Consider the following 24,893-nt stretch of genomic DNA (forward strand, 5'->3'; position numbering starts at 1 on the left):
TACACACATGCAATTTATTTTAAACAAACGGAAAGAGGGCATGGTCTCTTCACCTTGATTCCAACTGGATAAATATGTTTTGATTTAAGAAGATAATTTCTGTAAGATGTTATGAAGAATATTACGGTATCCAGATGAGTTTATGTATTAATCAAGAACCTGATAGAACATCACTGAGCTGCTAACCACGAAATAATTTCTACATGCAGGCAATATCGTAAGTGCTTTATGCCTGTTGAGGAGCAGTCCAGAAACAAGGAAAAAATGCTTTAAGGATAAGCTCTATTGTGTTGCCAGGTACCAGTACAGTCACAGCAGTATTGATATTGCTTGGATGGAAGCACCTGTAGATTATAAGCAACAATAAATAGGAAGAAAATTGACTCCTCTCACAACTTAATTCAAACCTCCTTTCTTTTGCCTGCAGGACCTTTTCTCGGTTTCACCTTCCTTGTTTACAACCCTTTTATAATAACAGATTCTTACTCTGGCAAAGAGCAAGGCTGTTTCCAATAGCAATAGAAAATTGATTAGAACAAATGATAAAGGCTGTACATTCAGAGAGTTAAAAAACTTTAAGACTATTAAACAGATAACTGAAACTCAGGCAGCATCTACTTTTTGTCAATAGACTCCCACAGTGATTTCAACAGAAGAATTTCCTTTTCATAAGTGACTCTGTGTGTTTCCTCCACCATCGCAATTCTTGGCTCAAAGTCTACCATAGAACTGCACAGTTGATGATTAAGACACAAAAGGAAAAATAATTTGTACCTAAGGGGACTGCAGAATGACAGGCTATGCTACACATACTCCAGGGTGTTGCAAGTTGAGCAAAGTAACTTAGTTCAGATACGAAACTGTCACCTCCCCCAACAATTCAAATTACCATTACACTATGCTCAGTGTGGTAAGAAAGACAGGAAGGATTTAAAAATGCTTTCCCCCTTAACAAGGCTGTTTATACCCTCCCCATACCAGGCTCCCTTTGCCAATTCCAAAGACTACTGCAACACCTAGAGAAGGGAAGGGTGGGAGAAAAAGAGGCAGGTGAGCTCACAGCCAGAAGTTATCAATAGATTTTTCAGATGATATGTTATTTAACCTCATAAAACTCACCTTCAAATGAGCTGTGACATAACAATGGCCAGAGATGGCTAATACCAAAATCTTGTTGAGGAAATAAAAGCTAAGGTCCTATCCCACTGCACATCCATCTTGCTTTTTCCTATAGAACTCCCCTCAGCAGCTTCATTAGCGCACCACAAAGCATTCCTAAATCACAGTTTCATTTAGAATAGCTGCTACTATTTAAGCCAATCTTCCAATAGGGGTGGGACAGCTTTCTAAATATCCCTTAGCTGTGGGGTTACTGGATCTTCTGCTGGTAGGACTAGATGCGCTCCCTCTCCCTTTCTCTCGCACACACACACCCCTACTTTGTGTTTGTACAAACCAAGGAATGATTTTCTTAATGGGACAGATTAGTTCTTTTTTCCTTTTTCCAATGTTCTCGTGATAGAGCAGTGTTTTAATGGAAGAGACCAATGGGAGTAGACAGGGGTACAATGGAAAGATATTGGTAAGAAATGGATATATTCAGATGTCACTAGGATGTGATGCTCAGTTACAAATGGGGAAATTTCCATCAGATTCTTCCTCCTGACAGTCACATTGTAAAGATACACTGGAGGGAACCTGTACTCACATCCTTCTAGTTACCTGACTTCTTGGAACTGTCTGTATGGGCAAGCTGCACCTGTAGTACCACCAGCAGCCTTTGCTGCTACTTCCAGGGTAATGGAAAAAAACCCAGACTTAGTAGAATCATCTGCTCAACAGAGTGAACACTCCACTGCTGGTCTCAAAATCCACACCCATTTCTCGAGGGCATGCTAGAACAAGGGGCCATTAGCAGTGCATATCCTACACAGCAAATGAGAAGTGGCTGTTCCCTTCTACCTCCATTGGTTGTTCTGCTTTTCCTTTTCCTGGTAACTTCTTTCCACCCACCAGTTGTGCAACAGAGCAAGCACTCCCCTGAGCAGTCAGGCCAAGGTCCAGTGCAGACAGATACGTAATATGCACTGAGTAGAGACAGTGCAGAGGAAGGCTTCCTGGCAAGGGAAGCACATAGCAAATACCTTCCTGAGGAGAAAATGATGCTGGTATGATTGATGAGGGATCCTTTCCCAACTACTTCGTGGCCCCTGGGACCACAAAGGCACTGAGATGGGAACATCACAGGCACACACAGACCTGCCCTCTTCATCCAAGTGAAAAAATGCATAGATGTGGTCAGAATGATCCACCTAGGACTGCACAACCTCCTTGCAGTAAATAGTTTCTCCAGTGGCTTATCTATAGCCACTGAAGGCAAGAGAAATCTCTCCATTATTTATTGTTAGTACCTCATGATTTGACATTTAATTTGTCTACTGTGTCTTGCCCAGCAGCCTCAGCATTATAAATAGGGAAGCTACTTTAATTCCCATTTAAGAACTAGCCACAAGGATTCAGATCTACTTTGATGAACATTTTTGTGAGGCTTGCATTATGTTGTCATGTATAAGCGATATTCAGAAGTGTACAGGGACTTCTGTTGTGAAGAAAGTTATCTAACCAACAAAGAAACTTGCTTCAGGGCAACTCTCATGTACAGGCCTTACAAACAAGTGTGTTTCCAAAAAAGTACTGAAGAGATGAGGAAGTAGATTCTTTAGGATACAATTTCATAGATCTTTACCAAGAACTTTTCTTGAGTAAAATAACATTTTCTCTGCTTTACGAAAACTTCTGCAGCACTTGGAACACTGGGCATTTTGTCACAGTGCAATCAGACACAGGCCAGGCATAGTGTGCCCTTGGCGAATTCATGTCAAGCACAGTTTAAACTAAGAGGGGAAATTTAAGCAAGATGTTAGGAAAACATTTTTTACTCAGAGAGCTGTGAGGCGCTGGCACAGCTGCCCAGAGAAGTTGTGGTGCCCCATCCCTGGAGGCACTCAAGGCCAGGTTGGATGGGGCACTGGGCAGCTGAGCTGGTGGTGGGCAGCCCTGCCCTTGATGGAGGGTGGGGCTGGGTGGGCTTTGGGGTCCCTTCCGACCCAAACCATTCTGTGACTCTGTGATTCTATGATTCTATAAGTTTTGGTTGCTTCCTTGTCCTTCTCATGCTCAGAAGTGGATTCCAAGAGGACATGCTCTGTGATCTTCCCAGGTAGGGCTTTCACTGCAGGCTTTTCTTCTTCTATCCTAGGCACAACTGAATTGCATCCTAACTCATGCTGCTATAACTGTTTGCTTTTTCTAATATTCTAGATGCCAGATTGCAGTTATTTATAATAACAACAGTAAGCCAAATCACCAGGTTCAATCATATTGTACTCAATCTCCAGTGTAAGTCATATAAACACATAGCCTGGATTCTCAAATCAGAAAAGATGAATGTCAAACATAATTATCTTTCAGATGCGAAACTGTACAAAGAAACATAAAACAAGAGGTTTCTCTTCATTGGAACAGGCTGTAATGACCTAGGAGAGGCAAAATAAGCCAGCCGTTCTTACTCTGGTTCCAAAGAAAACTCTCAGTCCTTTGTAAGCTTGGCCTGAAGCTTACCTACATGTCTTGCAGCTGGAGCTGAAAAGTAAATCAGGCCATCTGGTCTTCAGATCCCTTACCCATTGAACAGATTGGCCACTTTGTTATTACAGCTTTTCAAATTGGCCATAAAAAAACACTTCCAGCACTTATGCTTTCATAAATACTCACTTGTATTAGCATTTGAGACCTCTTTATGTACATTAAATGTTTATATTGTGCTTATTATCAACATGCCTGAGTAGCATGATATATGCAGCCTCAGAAACCAGGAAAAATAAGAAGAGATCTGTATGTTTTAAACTGTCTGTGCTTAGCTTTCATCTTCAGAAAAGACTTGCGCTTCATTTCTGAAAACTGACTTTGCCTTGGACCTTGCAGCACTGACCACAGACACATGATCAGAGAGCACTCCTTGGACTCATGCGTAAGGGACATGAGGAAGAAAGCTGATAAAAAAAGCAGAGCCCACCAACCCGTGCTCTTTGCCTTAAGCTGTAGACAGAAGGCATCACAGCCTCCTTTCCTTCTCCATATGAAACTGGACCCACTGGAACTGCTCCAGGAGCATTGGCTGGGCCAGGTCCGCTGGCTGAGGGAGCAGCTGACCTTCCCTGCTGAGCCATTCCGTTGCTCGCACCTACCCTGGGGCACACACTGTGCCATGGGCTCATCCATGTGACACCTGTGAATTAAGAAGTTTCCTGTATTTATATGTACTTACTTAATGCTTGTAGACAGTGTATTTTGGTATGGCTTTACTAAATCAGTTACCATGATTTGAGTAGCAATGGGAGTTCAGTTCTGTCAAAATAACACTTTGACTGTTCATTCAATTTCTTTGCCTTTTATTTCTGTTTTCAGCACATTTCTTCCAAGAAACAAACAAACAAAACAAAACAAGCCTCATATTGCCTTAAAGAAGGGATACAACTGATTAGTGGTTTATATACCAGGACTGTCACCTTCATTAGTTTGCCCCTAGGTTTCAGAAAGAATTACAAGTTTCCCTCATGCCTATGCATCTGTTCTTGAAAATTGCATGAAATTTCTTTTTTCCTTTCAACATAGATTTGTTTGTATTCCCATATTCCTGAATCTTCGTTAATATGAATGTTCATGGCTAATACAACCACTCGTGGAAAGACTGAAATCTCAAGACATTTACTCAGCAGATGACAGTTTTACCATATATCTATATATTTCTTTAACAAAATAATATACAAGGGGACTATCTATTTAGATATCCTATGTATTTTTGATTTGTGAGAATTCTTCTTTACTTTTACACCCATTTTCAGTCTCAAATAATAAACAAATAGACATGGTGCTGACATTTATTTATCAGCCAAAGTAAGTTTCCATGCTTTGGAAAACAAGGCTATTAACCTTCAGGAAAGGTTACTTCAATGTAGGACTGGTGTCTCGTGTTAAGTGTTATGGGAATAGAAAATGGCTTTGCTAAGAGATTGAGCACTGGCTACCCCATACCAGCTTTCAAGCACCACTCCTTGCAGTAGAAAACAGCAGCCATGAGAACCTTGATTTCAGTGCCTCAAAAGCATGGGACAGCTGAACATGAGACGTGACAGGACCAGTCAAAATAAGGAAATAATGAAAAATTCCTTGGAGAGAGAGAACAGATGAGAGAATGTGTCTCCACGGTTGAGTTGTACCTCTATTCCCAGTTCCTATAGTGACTGAGACCTGGTGTGGCTCTCAAACGGCTGAATTCTGATCTGAGTGAATCCTCTGAACTTGGACTACTGCATTTTAAGGCAAGATTGCCTCCTCTTTTGCAGAGTCTGTTTTGAGCAGGGCTTTATCCAATGTCTTTGGATTATGGCACAAAGCCCTGGAATAAGCTAGCCTACAACATAAAGACTGACTGTGCTCACAAACATATTACTAAGTTTAAGACTGGAAGTGTCACTGTGGTGTAGGGTCCAGATAGAGGAGCTCTGAGGAGTATAGTGTGAAATTCAGATGTGAGAAGTGAACATCCATTAAGATGTTTGCCATCCAATTGTATTTGAGGTCTAAGATTAAAGTGTATTCAGGCCATTTACTCAAATGCTTTGTTTCTGGATTCTAGTAATAGAAATTGAAATGAGAGTGACTTAGCCAAACCCTGAACAAGTCTGACATATAGAACAATCAGGGTTTTTTTGCCATGCTTTTTAGATCTGGAATAATGTAGGTCTGAAGAAGATGGACCCCAAATCTCTCCAGAGTTGCACAGAGATAGGGCAACAAACAACAAACATTAGTCAGAACGTGGAAAATTCTAATTTGATATACAGAAAAAGTATTTCACACTATGGGTGGTCAAATACTGAAGCAAATTTCCCAGAGTGCATTTGAAATCTTCACCTTTGGAGATGCTCAGAACTCAACAAAATCAGTTTCTGAGTAAAAGGGTAAGTCCCTGGCTGGAACAGTTGATGTCCAGAGGTTCCTTCCAACCTAAATTATTGCAGTTCTATAATTGTGACTATATCAAAACCTCTCCCTCTCTTACAGGAGTCATACAATGTCACTGTGTGAACTTGCATCAATCCCCTGATGTCATAATATCAGCCTTGTGTAATTTACTTTTTGTTCCTGTTTTATACTAAGTCAGTCCTGACAGAGACCACGGTTTTTTAAAACATTATGTTGGTTGGCCTTCTGTCAACATGACCATGATCACATGATCCTATTGCAGATCCTATAATAGTGTTCCTATTTTTTTGTGTGTGTCAAAAGTAGGTTTATAACTAATAAAATTACAGTCACCTGCATTGTTGAGCATTTTAATTTTTTTACTTACCTAGATGGTCTCTTATTCAAGTGGAACTACTTTGGAAGTGTCTTGTAATATGCGTATCAGTTATATATGGCTTGTATGCATTTCTTCTCATGTGAAATGAAAAATTTAATTATATGAAAAAAATGCAAATTGCTGCCAACTGTGTTAACTGTGAGAGAGTTGCATTATCTTCTAACATAAATTGTCAGTGAATTGAAGAAAAGACGTTTTGGAAGCTGATCTGATTACTGTCAGGGAAAGTGCTCAAACTCAATTGTTGGCAAATGTCCAGTACCCATCACTGAATGATCATCACCTCATCATTCAGCCTTCTCAACTGACATGCAAAACAACATCCAAATATTCATTGCACATCTGTGCTGGACAGATTATGCATTAGCAATTCAAATCAATTCGATGTACAGGCAGTTTCTGTAAAGGCGTCTGTTTGGGTGAGATGCCTTGTTGTCTGGGATAGATAATAAGGCAACTCTGTCTAATCTTGGAGAACAATCAACCCATCTTGAGAAGGTGACTGACTACGTATGCTCTTGCCCTGACAGCACAAGAACAATGGCCCCATAATGCACTTGACTCAGCTGGTAATAAAATCTACTTTTGATTAGCAGCCATGGCTTGTGTCAATCACCGCGTGATGTACTATTGTCCTCTGGTCCTGAACACAGTTTATTTACAGGGAAACAAAGGCTTTTTGGATATGGCTGCTGCCCAGAGATTGCAAAATAGATTGAGCTGTCAGCCTCACACACTAGATGAAGATTAATGAGTTGTGCAGACAATAAATATGAAGCAATGACCATAAATATGCTAATAGGTATTATCCATATACACTATAATTGCTACAAAAATTAAAAAGTAGTGTGAAGGAAATAGGTCACAGGGTGACAGATAGATAATCTTGGATGCTGAAGATCTTTGGTTCAGTCAGATTCTCTACAGGTTTATTTCCTTCAATTAGACCCTTCAAAAGAGTAATTGTTTAAAAGCTGTTTGAATAATCTCTTTTGAAACAGAGGTTTATGGGAAAATGTTTATGAAAAAGTGACTTCAATGAACATGTTATTAGAATGAAAAAGGTGACTACCAAAAGCAAGTTACGCAGAGATTAATGTCTGCCATCAGCTGCCCAGCTTCGCTATGAAGGAAACGTGTCTAAGTGGTACACTAGTGAGAACCTCAAGGAAAAGGGACTGCAGTGGCACAGCAGGTTGTATCCAGAGACATGAGAGAGTCAGTTCACACTGGGGTGAAATATAGAAGATTTGAGTGCACACCTGTTTGTCTGTATTGGTTTGTTTGGTATTTTCATCTTCGCACACTTCTTTCCCTGAAGAAGGGAAGGATCCTCCTGACTGAAACTGTCAGAGTACTTCTGAGCCAGCTTCTGGTCTTCCAGTTACTTTTAATGAGCACCCAGTCCAGACAGCACATGATTTCTGGCTCTTAAAGATTTCATTTGAACCTGAAACTCTGAGAGTTAAATATCCAACTGTGTTAGCTGAAATGTGTAAATGTTTCAGCACATAAAGCTGCTGAAATTATGGTGAGGCTGAAAATAGAAGTAATCCTATTCTTGGTATTGATGGCTTTGACTCTGTTCTCTGAGGCTCAGAAGTGCTGCCAAACACTTCTCGGGTCAGCTCACACCACCTACCTCCTCTCTTCTAATTTGCATCTCCTGAAGAAGGGAAGTTACTCATATACTCTCCCAGACCCCAGTGAGGCTGGTTGTCAGGTTCAGTGATAAGAGCTGTTTTCGTTTTCCTTGCATCATTTTCGGTTTTAAATTATCAGTGTATTTTTGGCTGACAGCTCATTGACTTTTGTGCTTCTGGGTTCTTTGTGCTCCTTGCAAATGCAGCTGGACATCAAATATACTGGACAAACAGCTCGAAAGTTACACATTTGAACCCAAAATACTGGTTAAAGGAAACAAAATAGGTAGGATATCATTAAAGAAAGCATCTTACACAAAATAAGCAGGTGAAAGAAGTGTGTCCTTGTGGATGGTTGATGGAGGAAGGAGAACTCTGGAAGCTGTAATCTTGGGGGCTGAGTTCTTGTTCCCAGTCCCATTTCAGCACTGGATCTTTAAAGTGGAGGCTGTGATGTCAGCCATGTCACACGCTGTCAGGACACAGCAAGGGCTGGCTGTTCCCAAAGGGACATGGAATGAAGTGTGGTAGAACGGCCAGGAGCACCACCAGCTGCAGCCCTGCCCCACCATCCCAAGGAAGGTGAGTGGAGCAGACTCAGAGACGACAATCAGATGAAACAAAGGCCCAAATCATCAGATGAGATTATGGTGAGGAGGCAGATTCAGTGTCAAGCCAGAAGCATGAGTCAATGGATCAGGTTCAGATGTGGTGACAGCAACCAGGATCAGTCACAGCTCAGAGACGATTGAGAAAGCCTATCCATTGTAATCAGGCAGGCCCAAGGAATACAGGCTGCAGATGAGGGCCAGGGTCAGGTAGCGATGGCTGTGATGGAGCTGCAGACAGGTGCACCTGCCGCATTGCTGAGACAGGGACAGAGTCCACAGGCAGAGGGCAACGGTGGAGGGCCCCAGGGAGGCTGCTCAGGGCCTTTAAGACCTAATGGGAGGCTTCACCCTGACATACTCACAAGAGATTTGCCATGTTATGCTAAGCTGCAAAGTGAAGTGTCAAAAGCTTACTAGGACTCAGGAAAGATTATTATTTTTTTCTATATGTATAAGCAGCATAACGCAAATTTTCAAAATAAGCTGAAAACATGTAAAACCAAATCTCTTCCAGGTCAGAACTTCACAACTTAATTTGCTGTACCAGTAGTTATAATGAACACACAGGCAGAGGTCAGCCGCTTTTAGCGCCACGTCATCTATGCCTACTGATAGATCACCCAACTCACTGCAACCACACACAAGATATTATAGTCATCTCCCTATATGGATTTTTCTGTGGCATACTTAGAATCATAGAATCATTCGAGTTAGAAGGGACCCTTAAAGATCTTCTAGTCCAACTCCCCTGCAACGAGCAGGGTGACCTACAGTTGCATTAGGCTGCTCGGAGCCCAGTCCAGCCTGACCTTGAGTATCTCCAGGGAGGGGGCATCCACCACCTTCTGGCAACCTGTAAGCAAAGGCTTATCCTGAATCTCTTTAGTAGCTTCCCTCTCCTTATTACACTCAGTTTCTCTACCTTGTCTTTAGGAGACTACTAGTAATTCCTCCTTTCCCTGCTTGATCACCAGTGTCTTTATCAGTCATGAACTGCCTTGAGGCATTTCACTTTCAATTAAGCCTTTGTTTTATCTAATTTTTATTGTATTTAGTTAAACAACTCTATGTTTATTCATTATGAATTTTTGTGCTTTAGAATTTGGTAAAAACTCATCATATGCAGCGTCTCTGCAACTTCATGAAGTTTTAATTCCCCATTACTCTGCCAGATTTTATCATCATTTCTTGTTGGAGTGTTTGGAATATTAAATAAGTGATATTAACTAAGCATCAAAAGATTTTAGCAGTTCTGAAGGAAGTACATGCAGCAATACTCATAAAGAGTCATTTTTGTTATATTGTGACTCAAAGTGGACCTACAACTTAATTGTCCTATTCTTACATGAAATTTTACTTGCATTTAAACTGTAACTTTAGATATTTCATTATATAAAATAATTCAAAATGATAAATGAGAGATGAGATAAAGAGAGATTTTGGAGGATGAAGATGCATCATGACAGAAGGCCTAATGCAAGCAGACTGGTTAATAAAAGCAACTGTATTGCAGTTAAATAAGACAAACACATCTGAATTAAAGAATAAAAATGAACAAAAGAAAAGCGTTCGAAGATACGGAGAGCAGTATTGCTCAGGCATGCATGGGGCAAGTATCCCACTGCTCAGATACGTACCATATACAGTAGCAAAGAAATGGACTTTATGTCACTTGTCCCATAACCCAACAGTGAAAATTCGTGATCTTTCTGTATTATTTCCACTGTGAGAGCCTTTCCTGTGGTACTTTGAACTAACCAGATAGTCCTCTTTACCTAAGGAAGGAGACCTATGGATTTTTAAACTGTCTAATCTAAACTACTGGCTAAGAAATGCTGCAATAAAAGGAGCATATGCCATGTCCTGTTCATTAAAGATGGAGCTTTAACACGATTTGCACGAGGAAGAACTAAACAGCTGTCTCAATCTGCTCTCATGACACAGAGTCCTTTAACAGTTCCCTCAATAATGAAATTAATTTCAATCATCCTATGTTAATTGTATTCTGATTTACGACTCCCTGTAAACAATTTTTCTGGGGGGTATAGCTGCATCTCAGCTCTGGGCAGTGTAACAAAATCAGCTTGCAGTTTCTGCATCAGCACTTCTTTGCTGCCTTTTTTTTGTCTATTATCTTTTCAGAGTCACATTAACACTTAAAATGAGGAAATACCCTTTTTTTAAATGCTTCTGATAAGGTGTGTTTGTTTTTTATCTAGCATGTTCATAAAGGTCAGTTTCATTTTCCTGAGTGACTACAGGCTTCAGATAAATTCCAGTTTCAGTTTCGTTTCTTTTCTGTTAGCTGGATTGGGTATAAAAGGGATGGCTATGAACTTCTTCCTGCACCTTCAGCAGGCAAAATGTCTGACAAGAACGTCCACAAAGCCGGTTTTACTTCCTCTGGAATTGCAAGAGGTTCTCTTGCTTCATCAATCATGTCTGGTGAGGCAAAATCCTTCGGGGGAGGTGTTCCTTCTGGAGGGACTACTGCTACTCTACAAGAAATGGGTATGAGAAACTTTTTTTTTTTTGTGGTTTTTGCTTTGTTTTGCTTAGTGAATAGAGCCAAACAGAATTATGTACTTGAAAATAAGCTTGTCACATAATCACTTCTTTCCTACATTCCTGCATTGCACTGAAGACAGAAGATTCACATATGAAACTGCATGTTATGAGTGGGATGCTGTTGAGAAGGTTTTCTGTGAATGTACATATGCATGAGTATATATATATATACATAGGTAGTATTCATGAGATTTGGGACAGTATTTATTCAAAGTCTGTGCTGTTTTTCCAATCATCAATAATACAGAAAGTCACGCTGGCAGTAAGAATCCATACATGTATGCAAGAACATGATCTGTGTACCAACATCTCATATAAATTTTCAGATTCCCCTTGCTCTTTGCTCTTACATACCCATGTGTATCACGCATACAGGGAGAAAGCATGAAATCTTATGCAGACTCCATAACAGAGGGGAATTAGCTGCAGTTTGAGAGTTAAATACATAAAGGAATATACATATCCTTACAGTGTGTATCCAAGTACTAAAAATAGGCATAACTGGCCTTTATGCAAGCTAACCCTGTAGGTGCTTGCTACTCTGTTGCACACACAGAGCAATCCTGATCTGACAATGGAAGCATCTTGACTCTTGTTTAACCCCATGTCCCATGGGATGCACACACAAGGCATCCTGTCTGCTAATCCTATCCGTGGGACCTGGTTCAGCAGACACCCTCTGAGTATGCATAACCCCACAGAGAAGAGAGCCCCATGTGATTCTGATTTACCCAGCTGCACAGTGGTTCACAGGCTGACCTTGGGTGAAGGCTTCAAAAGCCTTCCTGCTTTGGGGGTCTTGGACTCACCACTCTCACATATCAGGAACACATTTACCAACAGTCTGTGTGGTGGCAACAAGTGGGGATTTCTTTAAAAAAGAATTTAAAAAGCAGGAAGAGCTATTCTAAGGCACACTCCACTGCATTATCAGCACAGAACCCATTGCACAAGAACCATCACTAATACCATAATAAAACAGACAGCTGTAGAACCCTGCCTACTGTTACAGATAATGGTGGTACAGCAGTAGTATGCATGCCCATAACCAGTGGCATCCTACAGAAAGCATGAAGTTGCAGTTCAATTCAAGTGCTGCTGGGAATATTTAGAAGAAAGAGAGACAAAGACTTTTGACAGCGCCTTACTTTGTTCTTGCAATGTCTGTACCAACTCTATGCTTTTAGGAAAAACACTGGCTTTGGTGAAGATAAATCTACAAGACTAGAGGAAACTTTAGCCATGCCTACAGGACACACTCCAGAAGAGCTTTTATCCCTGTGAAAAATACTTGCTCTGTAACATTGCCAAGACAGGTGTGAGCTTTGGCTCCCTGCAGCAGGAGAGCTTGCCACACGTTCTTTGCCTGATTGAGAGCTAAAAGGGCCTGATTTCATTTCCGCAGGTGCTCCTGAAATCTCTCGCTCTTCAAACGCATCTTCTTAACCTTTCCATTCAGGCTGGAAGCCCTCCCCCACGTGCAGCAGGGCATGAGTATTGTTCAGTATCACTTTACAGATGACATTATAACAAGCTCATCACCAAAATATTTGAGCATCCTCAAGGAATGTTTTAAGGGTTGTCACTAGCATTTGTCATTGGTAATGCTTTACACTTCTCCCAGAAAAAGAAGGGATACTTTGCCCAGGACCCCATCCAACCTGGCCTCGAACACCTCCAGGGATGGGGCATCCACTTCACTGGGCTGCCTTTTTCAGCACCTTACCACTTCTCTGTGAAGAACTTCTCCCTGACATCTAGCCCAACTGTCCACCCATCACCAATATTTTCCCACTAAACCATGTCCCTCAGGCAGTTCCTCAGAAAATTGCAATTCCAGCAGAGACAAACTTTGCACAAACTGTTTTGCACAACAAAGTTAATCAAAGCTGTCTTTGTGACTGAGTTGTACATTTTTTTTATATTCAGCAACATCGACAAAATATTGTAGACGTTCTCTCACCAGGATGCCATCTAAAAGGCAGTGCACTGATGGAAGAGGTCAAGTAATTAGCAGATATTGTCTTCTGACACATCTTCTAGCTTTGTGGGTTTTTTTTTGTTTTGTTTTTGTTTTTAGAAAAGAATGGTAATTTACTATTATGCTGCGAAGTCTTTTCCTTATAAAAACACAGCAACATCTCTTTTGTAACTTCTCCAGGTGCCAAAGGCTCAACACACTCCTCAGGCTTTACCAGCAGTGGGATCTCTGGTGGTTCCAGGGCCTCCCAGATGATGTCCAGTGAGGCCACTTCTCATGGAGGCGGAGTTCCCAAGGGTGGCACAACTTCCACTATCCAGTCCATCTGTAAGTCAGCGTTCTCCTAATACAGAGGAGGCTTGGTAGAGAACTGGAAAATGATTTGAAGCTCTTCATTTCAAAAAGCGTATTTCAAAGTGTAACACAAATCTTTGGCTTCCTCTGTCCTGAGAACCCTTGTAGGCCATGCTTAGATATTCCATGTGTTACCCTGTACTGCAACATTGCTTTAAATTGCTTTTGTGTTTCTTTGTGTTTGTCTTTAGCAATGGGTGGCAAAGGAGGAAAGCGCTGAATAGAAAGAAGCATGGTCCAGGAACAGGTCCTGCAAACTGTTCGTCCTTTACAGACAGATTCATCTGACATCTTCTTCCCTTCTTCGCTCTCCCTGTACTTGGCATGAAAGACAAAGCATTTTTCACTCTCTAAAATAAAAGCTCTGTTAAAATCATGGATGTTTGCATGAAATCAGTGGGAACAAGGATGGGGATGGGAATGAGGGCCAGGTTCTTCCTTGATTAACTGTGTTCTGAAGCACAAACAAATGTAAACACAAGACAATAAATGTAAGATACAGTAGTCCAGAATACAGATTACAAAAGCCATCATTTATCAGCACTAGACTCTCCTAGTAGCTTGCTTGCTTTGCTTACTCTACAAAAAGTGATCACAGAGCAAAATTCACCCTGTTGTGAGAAAGAAGCCTAGAAACTCTTCATGAAGTGAATCTAGCAGTTCCTTTCAGATGTACTTCTAATGGCTTATCAAATTAAATTTTACTTAATTGAAAATACACATAATCAGATGACAACAGGTCTCAAGAAATTTCATACTTCATAAATCCAACTAATGTTTGTATCCATCTCCTATAAGATTCTTTTCTCTCTAATATCTCAAGGTCCTGTTAGTTTATCAACATCTTGGTCACCAATAGACAAAAACTACCCCTGTAATCTGTGGATGATATCTGATTAGAGTGAGGAAGGGAGCCCACCTTCCGTGGTGTAGGTCTCACAGCCTTCTGCTGTTCCCACCTGACTCCTTTCATTCAGCTGTGCTCTGACTATGCCATTTCCCCAGACCACACAACGTTGTCCATTTCCTAGGCATGCTCGTACATGCATGTCCCCCCCCTTGCTTCTTCCACCTCCCATCTTTCCAGCTCCTCATCCTCTCTCCTCTGTCTCTTCCCTTCTTTTGAATTTCTGGTAACACCAAACAGTGTAGCCTCCCCTTCCATTTCCACCTCAAAACAAAGAGTACCTTGTACCCTAAGGTGAGGAGTTAAGAGATACTGAGCTATCTCGGGAAAATAATGAAATGTAACTGCGAGCTGTAAAGGACTAGTAGGATGTGACGTGAGTGGTAGTTATAAAGTCATAGAAAAGTTACTTTCAAAGAAACCTCGGTGTGGGCGGAATGAAGCTCCGTGTCTGCATGCTGGCTATTTACTGCTATAAATTACTATCGTTGCAGCAGATATCTTACTGTAATATTGATGTTGTACTATTTAGAAAATAAAGAGAAGATATGAAGACCACTATGTTCAGATGAAACGAAAATAAATATAAGCTAATATGAGTAAAAAAATTAAGTATTCAGGACTCACAGATACCTACTAGCCTCAGGGATCTGTGAGTCTGAGGAATGTGGGATGGACTCTCCTATATGATAATCCAGATGTGATTCTTGGACTCTTGTGATTCGCCCTTCCAGCCTGTCTCTCCTCCTCCAGGAAATCTCCATGTCCCAGCCATATCTCTGCATCAAGAATTTCCACTCGTGTCCCAGTCACGATTAACACAGTGCTTGTTTGTGATTTTGCCATACTCATAATGTGGCCACACTCAAACATCTGGAGTGGGTGCCACCAGCCCCTGGAGAGGAAAGGGACAGAGAGGCTCTGACCTTCCTCTGGCAAGGAGTCTGTGTGATGCCCCATGGCCAGTGTGAATGTGGTCAAACAGCATTTTGAGGAAGAGCATTAATAGAATATCCTGTGTTGGAAGCGACCCATGAGGTAGCATCAAGTCCAAGTCCTATCTACTACAGACTAAAGGAGGCAGGCAAGGAAAAGACAAATAAGAAGCTCCATCTTGTTTGTTTGTTTGTTTTTTAAAGGTCACCAGTAATTCTGCTTTTACAGCCTTGACCATTCAGCATAACAAACATAAAAGCATTGAAATTCTGGATATTTGGCATAGCCTCAGTGTTTATGTGCAAAGATGGAATCATTAGTTTGATGTGATGCACCATCTTCAAGCCTGGGCTTGTACATGGCTCTGCTCAAGCCACTCCACACTTCCGTCCAAAGGTCTGGTAGAGCAACCTGTGACTACCAAATTACAGTTGTGTGTAAACAGCAGGCTCTCATTCCCTTCTGTGTGAAGTAGAGCAAGGAACCCAATCACAGCTGATTCCCAGTCAGAGACCTCATGTGCAAATGCTGTCAGTGAGCAGCAAAGATCTAGATCCCCACAAACAAATCTTCAAGCATCTGCTTCAACTCTGATAATACTGAAGTGAGTTGCAATAATGAGACTAATGTAAGAATGAAAGACAATTAGAAAAGATCAGGCACATAACTCATCAGACAAACAATTTTCACAGAATCATACAATCATTAAGGTTGAAAAAGACCACTAAGACCATCTAGTCCAACTAGCAACCCATGCCCACCATGCCCACCAACTACATCACTTAGTGCCACATCCACACGCTCCTGAACACCTTCAGAGACAATGACTCCTCCACCTCCCTGGGCAGCCTGTGCCACTGCCTCACCGCTCTTTCTGAAAAGTTTTCTTAATATCCAACCTGAACCTCCCTTGGCACACCTTGAGACAATTCCCTCTTGTCCTAAAACTATTGTAAGCTAACTTTTTAAAACTAATTTTTTAAACTAATGCTGTATTATCTGAATGCCACCTTTTTGACGACAGTTATTTTGATTCTTGTTTTCCTGCACAGACATAAGATTTCAAACAAAGTTCAACTTCAGCCTTGGCACTGATCTCAATCGCTTTGTCTAGTTAAAAATGTCTATCATCAGTGAAATCTAATAAACAGTGTTTAAGCCTAAAAGATGGAAAGATGATCCAAAGCTAAACAACAGTCGTAATTCCCTATCAGTTCCCTTTCAACACTTGTATGATCCAGGCATTATGAGTTTGGATAGCCCTACAGTCCCCAGTTTCCTTACAGGAGAACAAAGCTAAATGCTTCCTCCTGAACACATCACTCACAGACCACTTAAGAAAGTTCACATGTGCATTATTAGAAAGGAAATATTCATGTTTTTAACAGAAAATAAGTGAAATGGCCCAACAGGATCAAATATGGCAATGTAAATTCCTTGTGTCTCTCAATCAATCTTTCACAACAAATAAACAAAAAGGGAGAGAAAGGAAAAGAGGCAGCAGCATGTGATTACCAGAGCAGTAGCAGCAAAACAATATGCTGCAGAAAGAACATAGCTCTCTGCACAGAAATCAATTTCTCCCATGGGATGGGGTCGATAGTTGTCTGACAGGACAGTATACAGGCAATTTAATAGCATTTTATCTAAATTAATCTATTCCTCCACCCCACTGGCCTCGTAGTGCCAGAACAGGATCTCTAAGTAAAATAGATTTATTTATTTTTTATCATATAACAGGAAAGCATTTATCATGCTGAAGTCACTACCACTGTCTATTAAAAATCATTTATCCCTGTTAGTTACTCCTTACCAGCAACTCCTTTCCAACATTGTTATTCTAATTAGTTAACTTATGCATGCAGTCCATGAAAATCACTCTCAGTTAATTCTGGAAACATTTTTCTCACTCAAATAATTCCTAAACTGCAGGTCACCTTTTCGGGAAAAATAAGCCCACAAACCAGGCAGAGTCAGTTGAGTCAAAGGAATATTTCTGAATATATCTGAAATGATGGTTTTATGCAAGAAAAAGCTTAATTTTTGAGCAATGCTTTATACACAGAGATTGGTTGTCCAGCATATCTATTTTAATAGCACTTTAAAAAATAAAGCTGATCTGATCTTATTAGCGAATATCTGTGTGAAGTAAATGGTAATGAATAAGAACCCCTAATAAGCATCATTCCAGGGATGGATCTTCAGCTCTCTGGGAGTTTGGTATTGTGCCCCAAAGGCTCTTGTAAATCCAGCTGCAGTTCTTGCTCATCATTTAGAAGATTAGGGCTGATAAGCGACATCAAGCCTTATTAGAACGGGCTAAGGCAACAGGAAACATTAATTGGGTAATTTAATGCACAAGGAGACAACAAATGCCTGCATTGTGGTTCAGATCCTGTTCCTCTATTGATTTGTTCATGTCTTATTTTGTGAAATTCTCACAAATCTTTAGCGGAGAAACCACATGACAAAGTCTAAGTTTAAAAATACCAGATTAATTCTGTTATTTCCTGCAGCTTCGCTTCATCTCCTGTGTTACTAGGGTACCTTCAGCAGCACTGTCCTTGGCAAGCTGAGGGATGATGTTCCCCTGCCTGAGGACTCCTCAAAAACAGATGGGGAGAGAGCCAAGGCACATCAGCTACCTTCAGTGAAATGGTATCTCACCGCCTCACTTGTGTTATGATTTCATCTCTTAGAAGAAAATGAATATAATCCATGTTCCCATGTCCCCAAGTCTCTTTTCCTTCTGAGAGCTGGGAGCACTTCATAAAGTTCTCTTGTCTTTCGCTGTTGTGAAGGAGATGGAGAAACTCCTGCTGGATTTATCTGCCTCCAGAAGTACAGAAGATGAGAAGAAACTCCTACATGGTCATTTTTCTCCTGTCTAATTCACCCACTGCTTGTGGTAAATTACTCATAATTTACCCACTGCTGGTGGAGTCACAATTAACTCAAGGTGGATTTTAATGTCAGGAATGTCAAAATCTCAATACCAGCTCCTCATTTGGATCCTAAGTTGAGATTTCCTTCATAGAATCATAGAATCTTTTGAGTTGGAAGGGACCCTTAAAGGTCACCTAGTCCAACTCCCCTGCAGTGTACAAGGACACCTACAGATAGATCAGGTTGCTTAGAGCCCCGTGCAGCCTCACCTTGAATGTCTCCAAGGATGGGGCGTCCACCACCTCTCTGGGCATCCTGTTCCAGTGCATCCTCACCTTAATTATAAAAATCTTCTTCCTTACATCCAGTCTAAATCTCCCCTCTTTTATTTGAAACCACCTCTCCTTGTTCTACGACAACAGATTCTGATAAAGAAGAGGCAGGATCCACGAGCGTAACTCCTCTTCACCACCACGTGAACCATTTCCTTAGGGCCTTACATATTGAAGAGTCACAATTAATAATTCAATTTAAGCACACAGAAATTCAAAAGTAATTACATTCCCTTATGAAAATATTCACGATTAATGATTACAAAAATTAAAATAGTTCCCCATCTCTCTTCGTAACACTTCTGGGGAAAAATGAGCATTGAAATATAATACACTTTATTGCTCATCTACTATGGGCAATATTTCTTCTCAGGTATCTCATTTTTACCTGGGATTTTTTTATTTTTTTATTTTTTTTCTAAATGCTTGACTTTGAATGTAAAAATAAATAAATAAGTGGATTTCCCTTGATGTCATAAAATTTCATAGAAAATAACATCCCTATGGAAACAAAAAGCATTATCTACAAAAGCATTTTGTAACATTCAGATGTTGCTTTTTCCAGTCTTTTACAATCGGAATTTCTGCCCAGCCAAGATTTTTACTGGCTAGTTTGAGGCTAGCTCTGCAATTTATGTTTATACATAAACAGCCCTGATTTTAATTGCTATCAACTTCTTAGACTTGATAGATGGTTTAAAACATTTTTTCTCTCCAGAGACTATTTACTTTGCCATGTATTGACACATTTTTAAGATTTATACTACACTAAGGAACAGAGTTTACAATAAAAAGTAATGTATTCCGTGGCTGTGAATGGTAATGCTGCTAAACCATCCAAAGACATTTCACATCTGATAGTTATTTCCCTTTTACTCCCACCCCTGTGCTGGTTTAGTTCTACTATAGACTTTGGATTTTAGAGAAAAGAAGATTGCCACATTTACCAAATACAACATTTCAGATATCTAGTATTTCTTAAGATTCCTTCCACTAGAGGCATTATTGGATTCACGATTACATTTCCATTTTTTGCAATAGTTACTTTAAAAAGGTAACTTCTGTGGAAAGGGTTTGCTCACGGGACAGGAGTAACCCCTTACTTTCATAGAATCACAGAATCATAGAATGGTTTGGGTTGGAACAGACAATTAAGATCACCTAGTTCCAACCTCCCTGCTATAGGCAGGGACACCTCCCTCCAGACCAGGTTGCTCAGAGCCCCACCCAGCCTGGGATGAGTTTGAACTTTTACAGTAAGAGTTCAAACCAACCCATAGGCACTGCAGTCAGAAGCAAGCAAAGGTGTGAAGTACAATGTAAAACTTGCAAGAAGTTAATAGTTCTTAGCCAAACATAACTCGGCAGATAAATGAAGCCATGTCTGGATCACCACGTCTGAAGCCTGTGTGCTGGTAACAAGCACAGGCCACGCTGCCCAGAGAAAACCCAAAGGGCAAAGAGAGTGTCTTAGGAATTCCTTTATTTATTTATTTATTTTCAGTCATTCCAGCTTTTTGGTATGTCTTTATTTATTTATCCCTTTGGGGAATAGGTTATTACTAGTCATATGGCTTTTTTGCAGAGAACAAGGAATGATAGCTCTCAGTTTCTCTCTTTTTACCTTATTACTACCATTTCTCTTTCTACACTAAAACAGTGTAAGGAAGCGTGCCCCACATACTGCATAATCTCTTCTTCCTCACTGATCAGGAAATGGACAGGATGGGACGCATGGGGGTCTGTAATTTCTCTGTGCTGTGTGATAGTGCACCTATACAAGAATGATGGCTATCAGTGTTTAAATTTACATGGAATCATAGAACTAAAGAATCATTAAGGTTTCAAAGTCCTCTAAGATCATCTAGTTCAACCCCGCCGACCCCCACCATGCCCACTGACCACATCCCTCAGTGCCACATCCACACAGCTCTGAACACCTCCAGGGATGGTGATCCTACCACCCCCCCAGGCAGCCTGTGCCACTGCCTCACTGCTCTTTCGGAGAAGAAATGTTTCCTAATATTCAACCTGAACCTTCCAGTAGATATCTCACAACATTGTTCTGAGACTAAAACTCCAGGTTACTTGGCATTTGCCATTGAGTTAGAGGATTCTTTCCCTGCAATTTTAAGAATTGCCAAAAAAAAATTTAAACGAATAAATTATTTTGATAAAGTAATAATTTCAATGATTGTGAAATTACATTATGAATCCCTGTCCTGGCCATTCTCACTCTCCCACCCATCTTACAAGGATAAATCTAGCATTAATTTTGCACCAGTCCAGTGGAAGACTTAGAAATGACAGTGGATGAGATCGTTCATTTCTGATTATTCATGTATATTTCATCCGTAGCATAAGTAGGTTACAAAAATACTGTTTGATGACTGGTTCTTTTCTGATGGATTTTAAATTACACACGGAACATTCTTAAGAAGTGAGTTACATATGTGTATATTATACATATAATATGAACTTGACTCCTGTTGCCTCCAGTATTTAGAAATGGTGTACGCACAAAGAGGTTAATGCTACGATTTTCAGATAATTCACTTTCGAACGGCTCGCTTGGAGATTAATAGCTCTGAAAACATCCAAACATAATGGGATTATGGTGTACTACTACTAACTGGTTCCTGAGGGTGGGCTGTAGCAGTGCCTTGTTGCTGCGATGCAGCACAGTGACTAGGCTGCAGTGGCATACAGTGGTGACACATGAAAACTGCAGCTCTTCAGTGTGCAGTGTGAGTTTCCCTTGCACAGGTTACTAGTTTTTATTTGTGGCATGTCATAAACTGGCATGGGGAGTGCTTGCAGTGCTCTGCCCTGAGCTCATTAGGGAGATGCCACTTCTCCAAGGACACCATACTGACCCAGGTGTGCAGGAGAGCTCTGTTTGATTTTCACCCTCACAGAAGAATTGCAGACTCATATTTGCTGTACCATAGGGCTGGCTGTGTTGCAGACTCCTTATGGAAGCTATTGCAGGCAAGAGTGGCCAGAGGGGTCGGGCACTGTTCAAATGTTTTGCCATTTTTACACAGTAATTTTGATATTTTTATATACATATATATATACATATATTTATTTTTTTTGGAAGGGGATGTTTTTATGCTAGTAGGAAAATGGTTAATGGAGGAAAAAAGAGAGAAAATCTATAGCAAACCTACTGATAAAGGATGAAAAATAATGATGGGGACTAGCCAAAAATGTCTTAGCTTCAAGATCTTTCTAGTGCAGTGAGACCTCTTAGATTAATATATGTGAGTTACAGGTTACATTCACAGTAACCCTGTGAGGCAGGAATGATTATCTGGGGGAAAATGAGCTCAGAAGGATACTAAGGATGCTACTCAGGATCATACAGCTGAGAAAGAACCCAGAAGTTCTTAGGTAGCCCTGGTACAGACTGGTTGGGCTTTTTGTTTCTTGTTTCCTCCTTGGGAGCTGCAGAAGCTCAAAATATGACTTTTAAGTCACTCACATGACAAAATTCAGTGACCACCCCCACTTTGCTTACCTCCCCTGTGCTAACTTGCCAAAACAAAACACCAACAGTATGATGCAGAGAAGAGTTGAAAGGGAAGGTAGGATTCAAGTTTATGAGAGAAAAGCAGTAGCGGTAACTCTCTGGATTGAAGGAAAAGAAGGAGCAGCCATAAACATCTTTAGCTGAGAGAATAAGGAGAACACATGGTCCCTCCACAATACAACCACTTCTTAACAACAAGGGATGGTCAAATTGCTGGCCAGAAGCTTCATCTGGAGGGCATCTGCCACTCAAAGTGGGACTATTGCCTACACTAAAGGATCAGCTTTGTTCAAGACTCGAAGGGTATCTTTAAATGTTTTCATGTTTGTCATTGCCAGTGATTTCAATTCATACTACATATTGGGCTACAGCTTGATACATCCCCACTAGATAAAGAGGAGGGGAATTTGGCAGTTTAAACACATACAAAAACCTTCACTGAAGTCAATGCTTCTCAAGTCCATGAAAATTAAACTTAGATTATCTTTATTACAGGGGTACGAGCTTATCTCTTGCAGGCTAGACTATTCCTTCTTCTGGTGTGAGCAGTTGAAGCTTCTGTAGGTGCACCCATGCACCTCTTCTGTTCCTTGTAAGCAATAGAAGAATGGTAATAGAACATCCATTGCATGCTCATCGTGCTTTGACTGTAATAGCATATCTGCAGTGCATGGATGTGTTTAAATGGATCCCTTCTTATGATACTTGCAAAAGCAGGCAAGCAGTTCGTTTGCTTCCTATGGAGACATGTTTAGCCCACCCAGGAGTTGTTTTTGAACATTGCTACTGATCGTTACCTGGAGTGAGCTAGCTAGAAAAAGTATTAAACATTCATGTAGTTCAGCTGTGCCTATTGACTCTGCATTTTAAATAGACTCTGCTGTGCTCTCCCAGTGGAAAGATTTATTTTACTTTAAGAATATATAGGACTGTTCTTTCAGTACTTTTTCTTTGTTTAACAAGAAGCTCTCTTGCTGTAAACCCAGCAGACAATAAAACCAGTCAGGGGCTTTTATCGAGGATGTCTGACCCATCGCCTGGCAATAATTAGTTCAGGTTAATTACAGCAAATCTGTAGATTTGCAGCCTGAAATCATCTCATCCCCTAAGCTGAACCCTCCAGAGGTTTCTTTTATGAGCTCTGCATCCTAAGGGTGGACTTAAAGTAATGAATTTGTCTCTAATAAGATTCATAGGTTTGTTCCCTAAGCAATGGTGTCAATTATAGAATCTAACGCTGATGGCTTATTTTGCTGAAAATTGAGAAATTGAGAGTTTTTAATGAAGCATGCAGGACTTTTAACACTTATGTTTAACTCTTTGCATTGATGAAAAGCACAAAAATACAATTATGTGAAATATTGTACCACTTTCCATGTATTTCTCTGTGTGCCAGTAGCTAATTTCCTTCTGCTCTGTAATGGAAAAGGTTAATGCAATGACTCTGAGATTTCATTTGGAAATGTTCCAGAAGAGTGTCTGAGTATTTGCTGCACTTAATGGCAGGAAGTAATAAGTGAGGTTATGTATTGGTGAAAAATGTTTCATGTACTGAGAAGATTAATACTGGAGAGAGGCACAGGGGACACAAGCCTGAGGCTTCCTCCTCAATTCTGACACAATATAATATGTCCATACTTGATACGTGCCCTTCTGTAGTTAGTTCTTAATCATTAACAAAGCAGACAGGAAGCCTCTGGGGGACATGATATCAGAAAAAGAGAAGGAACTGGTTTTAGGATTGTCTTCTCTTCCATAAATGAGAAGCAGGCACACCCAGCTGGGAGCACTGGACCAGATGCTACTGGTACCAGCATCTACACAGCAATACATCGACAAAACACGCATCAAGGGTTCAGTTTCATCACAAGTATTTCAATGTTTATAATAATTTGTGTGAATAATGATTGTACTTATGGCTTTTGGAGGATCATAGAACATCCCTAGTTGGAAAGATCTCACAAAGCCATGAGTCCAACTCCCAGCTCCACATAGCACCATCCAAAAATCAGACTATTTTAATATAGAGTGAGGTAAAGTGAGCAGGCTTCTATTCTGTGCTGTCTTTCCTCAGTGGTCCCAGAATTTACACCCCACGTTCCTCAAACAGAGCAGCTCTGGGGCTGCTGCTTTAACCATACCTGCACCCAAAGTCACTACCTGGTCACTCAAGAAAACCAAATAATAACAAGGAATAACAACAACAAGGGTTTCTGTAGTGTAGTGGTTATCACGTTCGCCTAACACGCGAAAGGTCCCTGGTTCGAAACCAGGCAGAAACATCACCTCTTTTTGGGGTTGGACTACGGGAGCTCCAATTAACCTTTCCAACCCCTGCCAGTCTCTGCAGTTTCACACATGAAAATCTTGCATTTATTCAAGTGTATCGCTTGCTGCACTTCTCAAGGTACCATCTCACCAAGTACATACCCTGATTGCCCTTAGGGACGGAGTGAGGGGTACCTGTCAATGTGCCATATGCTGGGCATGAAGATGGGAAGAATGGGAAAAGGGAGAGGAGGAGACCCATGGCCGCCTCACTGAGGCAGTGGGACTGGAGGCTGGTTGGAGGGCCTTGGCAATGTCCGCTTGGGATCTGTAATGTCTGTGCTGTCCTACCTGGCCACACAGGCTTGTAGATGGCCTCCCAGCTCCTTCTGACTCCACTTTTCTCCACTCCTCAACATATACTTTGGCTTTGGGAAAGCCTAGA

General features: G+C 40.8%; 1 protein-coding gene and 1 non-coding gene across 2 annotated transcripts; both read left to right on the top strand.

The window, feature by feature from the left end:
- The first annotated feature begins 10,984 nt into the window (after nt 1-10,984).
- Nucleotides 10,985-13,960, top strand: LOC100550948 (uncharacterized). The gene is made up of 3 exons (XM_003204899.4): nt 10,985-11,192; nt 13,411-13,557; nt 13,776-13,960. The coding sequence occupies exons 1-3, from the start codon at nt 11,045-11,047 to the stop codon at nt 13,802-13,804; spliced, it is 324 nt and encodes a 107-aa protein (XP_003204947.1). The 5' UTR covers nt 10,985-11,044; the 3' UTR covers nt 13,805-13,960.
- Nucleotides 13,961-24,389: 10,429 nt separating this feature from the next.
- TRNAV-AAC (transfer RNA valine (anticodon AAC)) lies at nt 24,390-24,462 on the top strand. Its single transcript has one exon. It is a non-coding gene; the product is annotated as a tRNA-Val (tRNA).
- The last annotated feature ends 431 nt before the right edge of the window (nt 24,463-24,893 follow it).

Source organism: Meleagris gallopavo, chromosome 3 (genome assembly GCF_905368555.1).
Source record: "Meleagris gallopavo chromosome 3, MGAL_WU_HG_1.1, whole genome shotgun sequence".
Taxonomy (NCBI): domain Eukaryota; kingdom Metazoa; phylum Chordata; class Aves; order Galliformes; family Phasianidae; genus Meleagris; species Meleagris gallopavo.

Coding starts and splice junctions, on each gene's coding strand:
- LOC100550948 (XM_003204899.4), top strand. CDS start 11,045: ATGTCTGACAAGAACGTCCACAAAGCCGGTTTTACTTCCTCTGGAATT. Junction 11,193..13,410: donor TGCTACTCTACAAGAAATGG/GTATGAGAAACT, acceptor TAACTTCTCCAG/GTGCCAAAGGCTCAACACAC. Junction 13,558..13,775: donor TTCCACTATCCAGTCCATCT/GTAAGTCAGCGT, acceptor GTTTGTCTTTAG/CAATGGGTGGCAAAGGAGGA.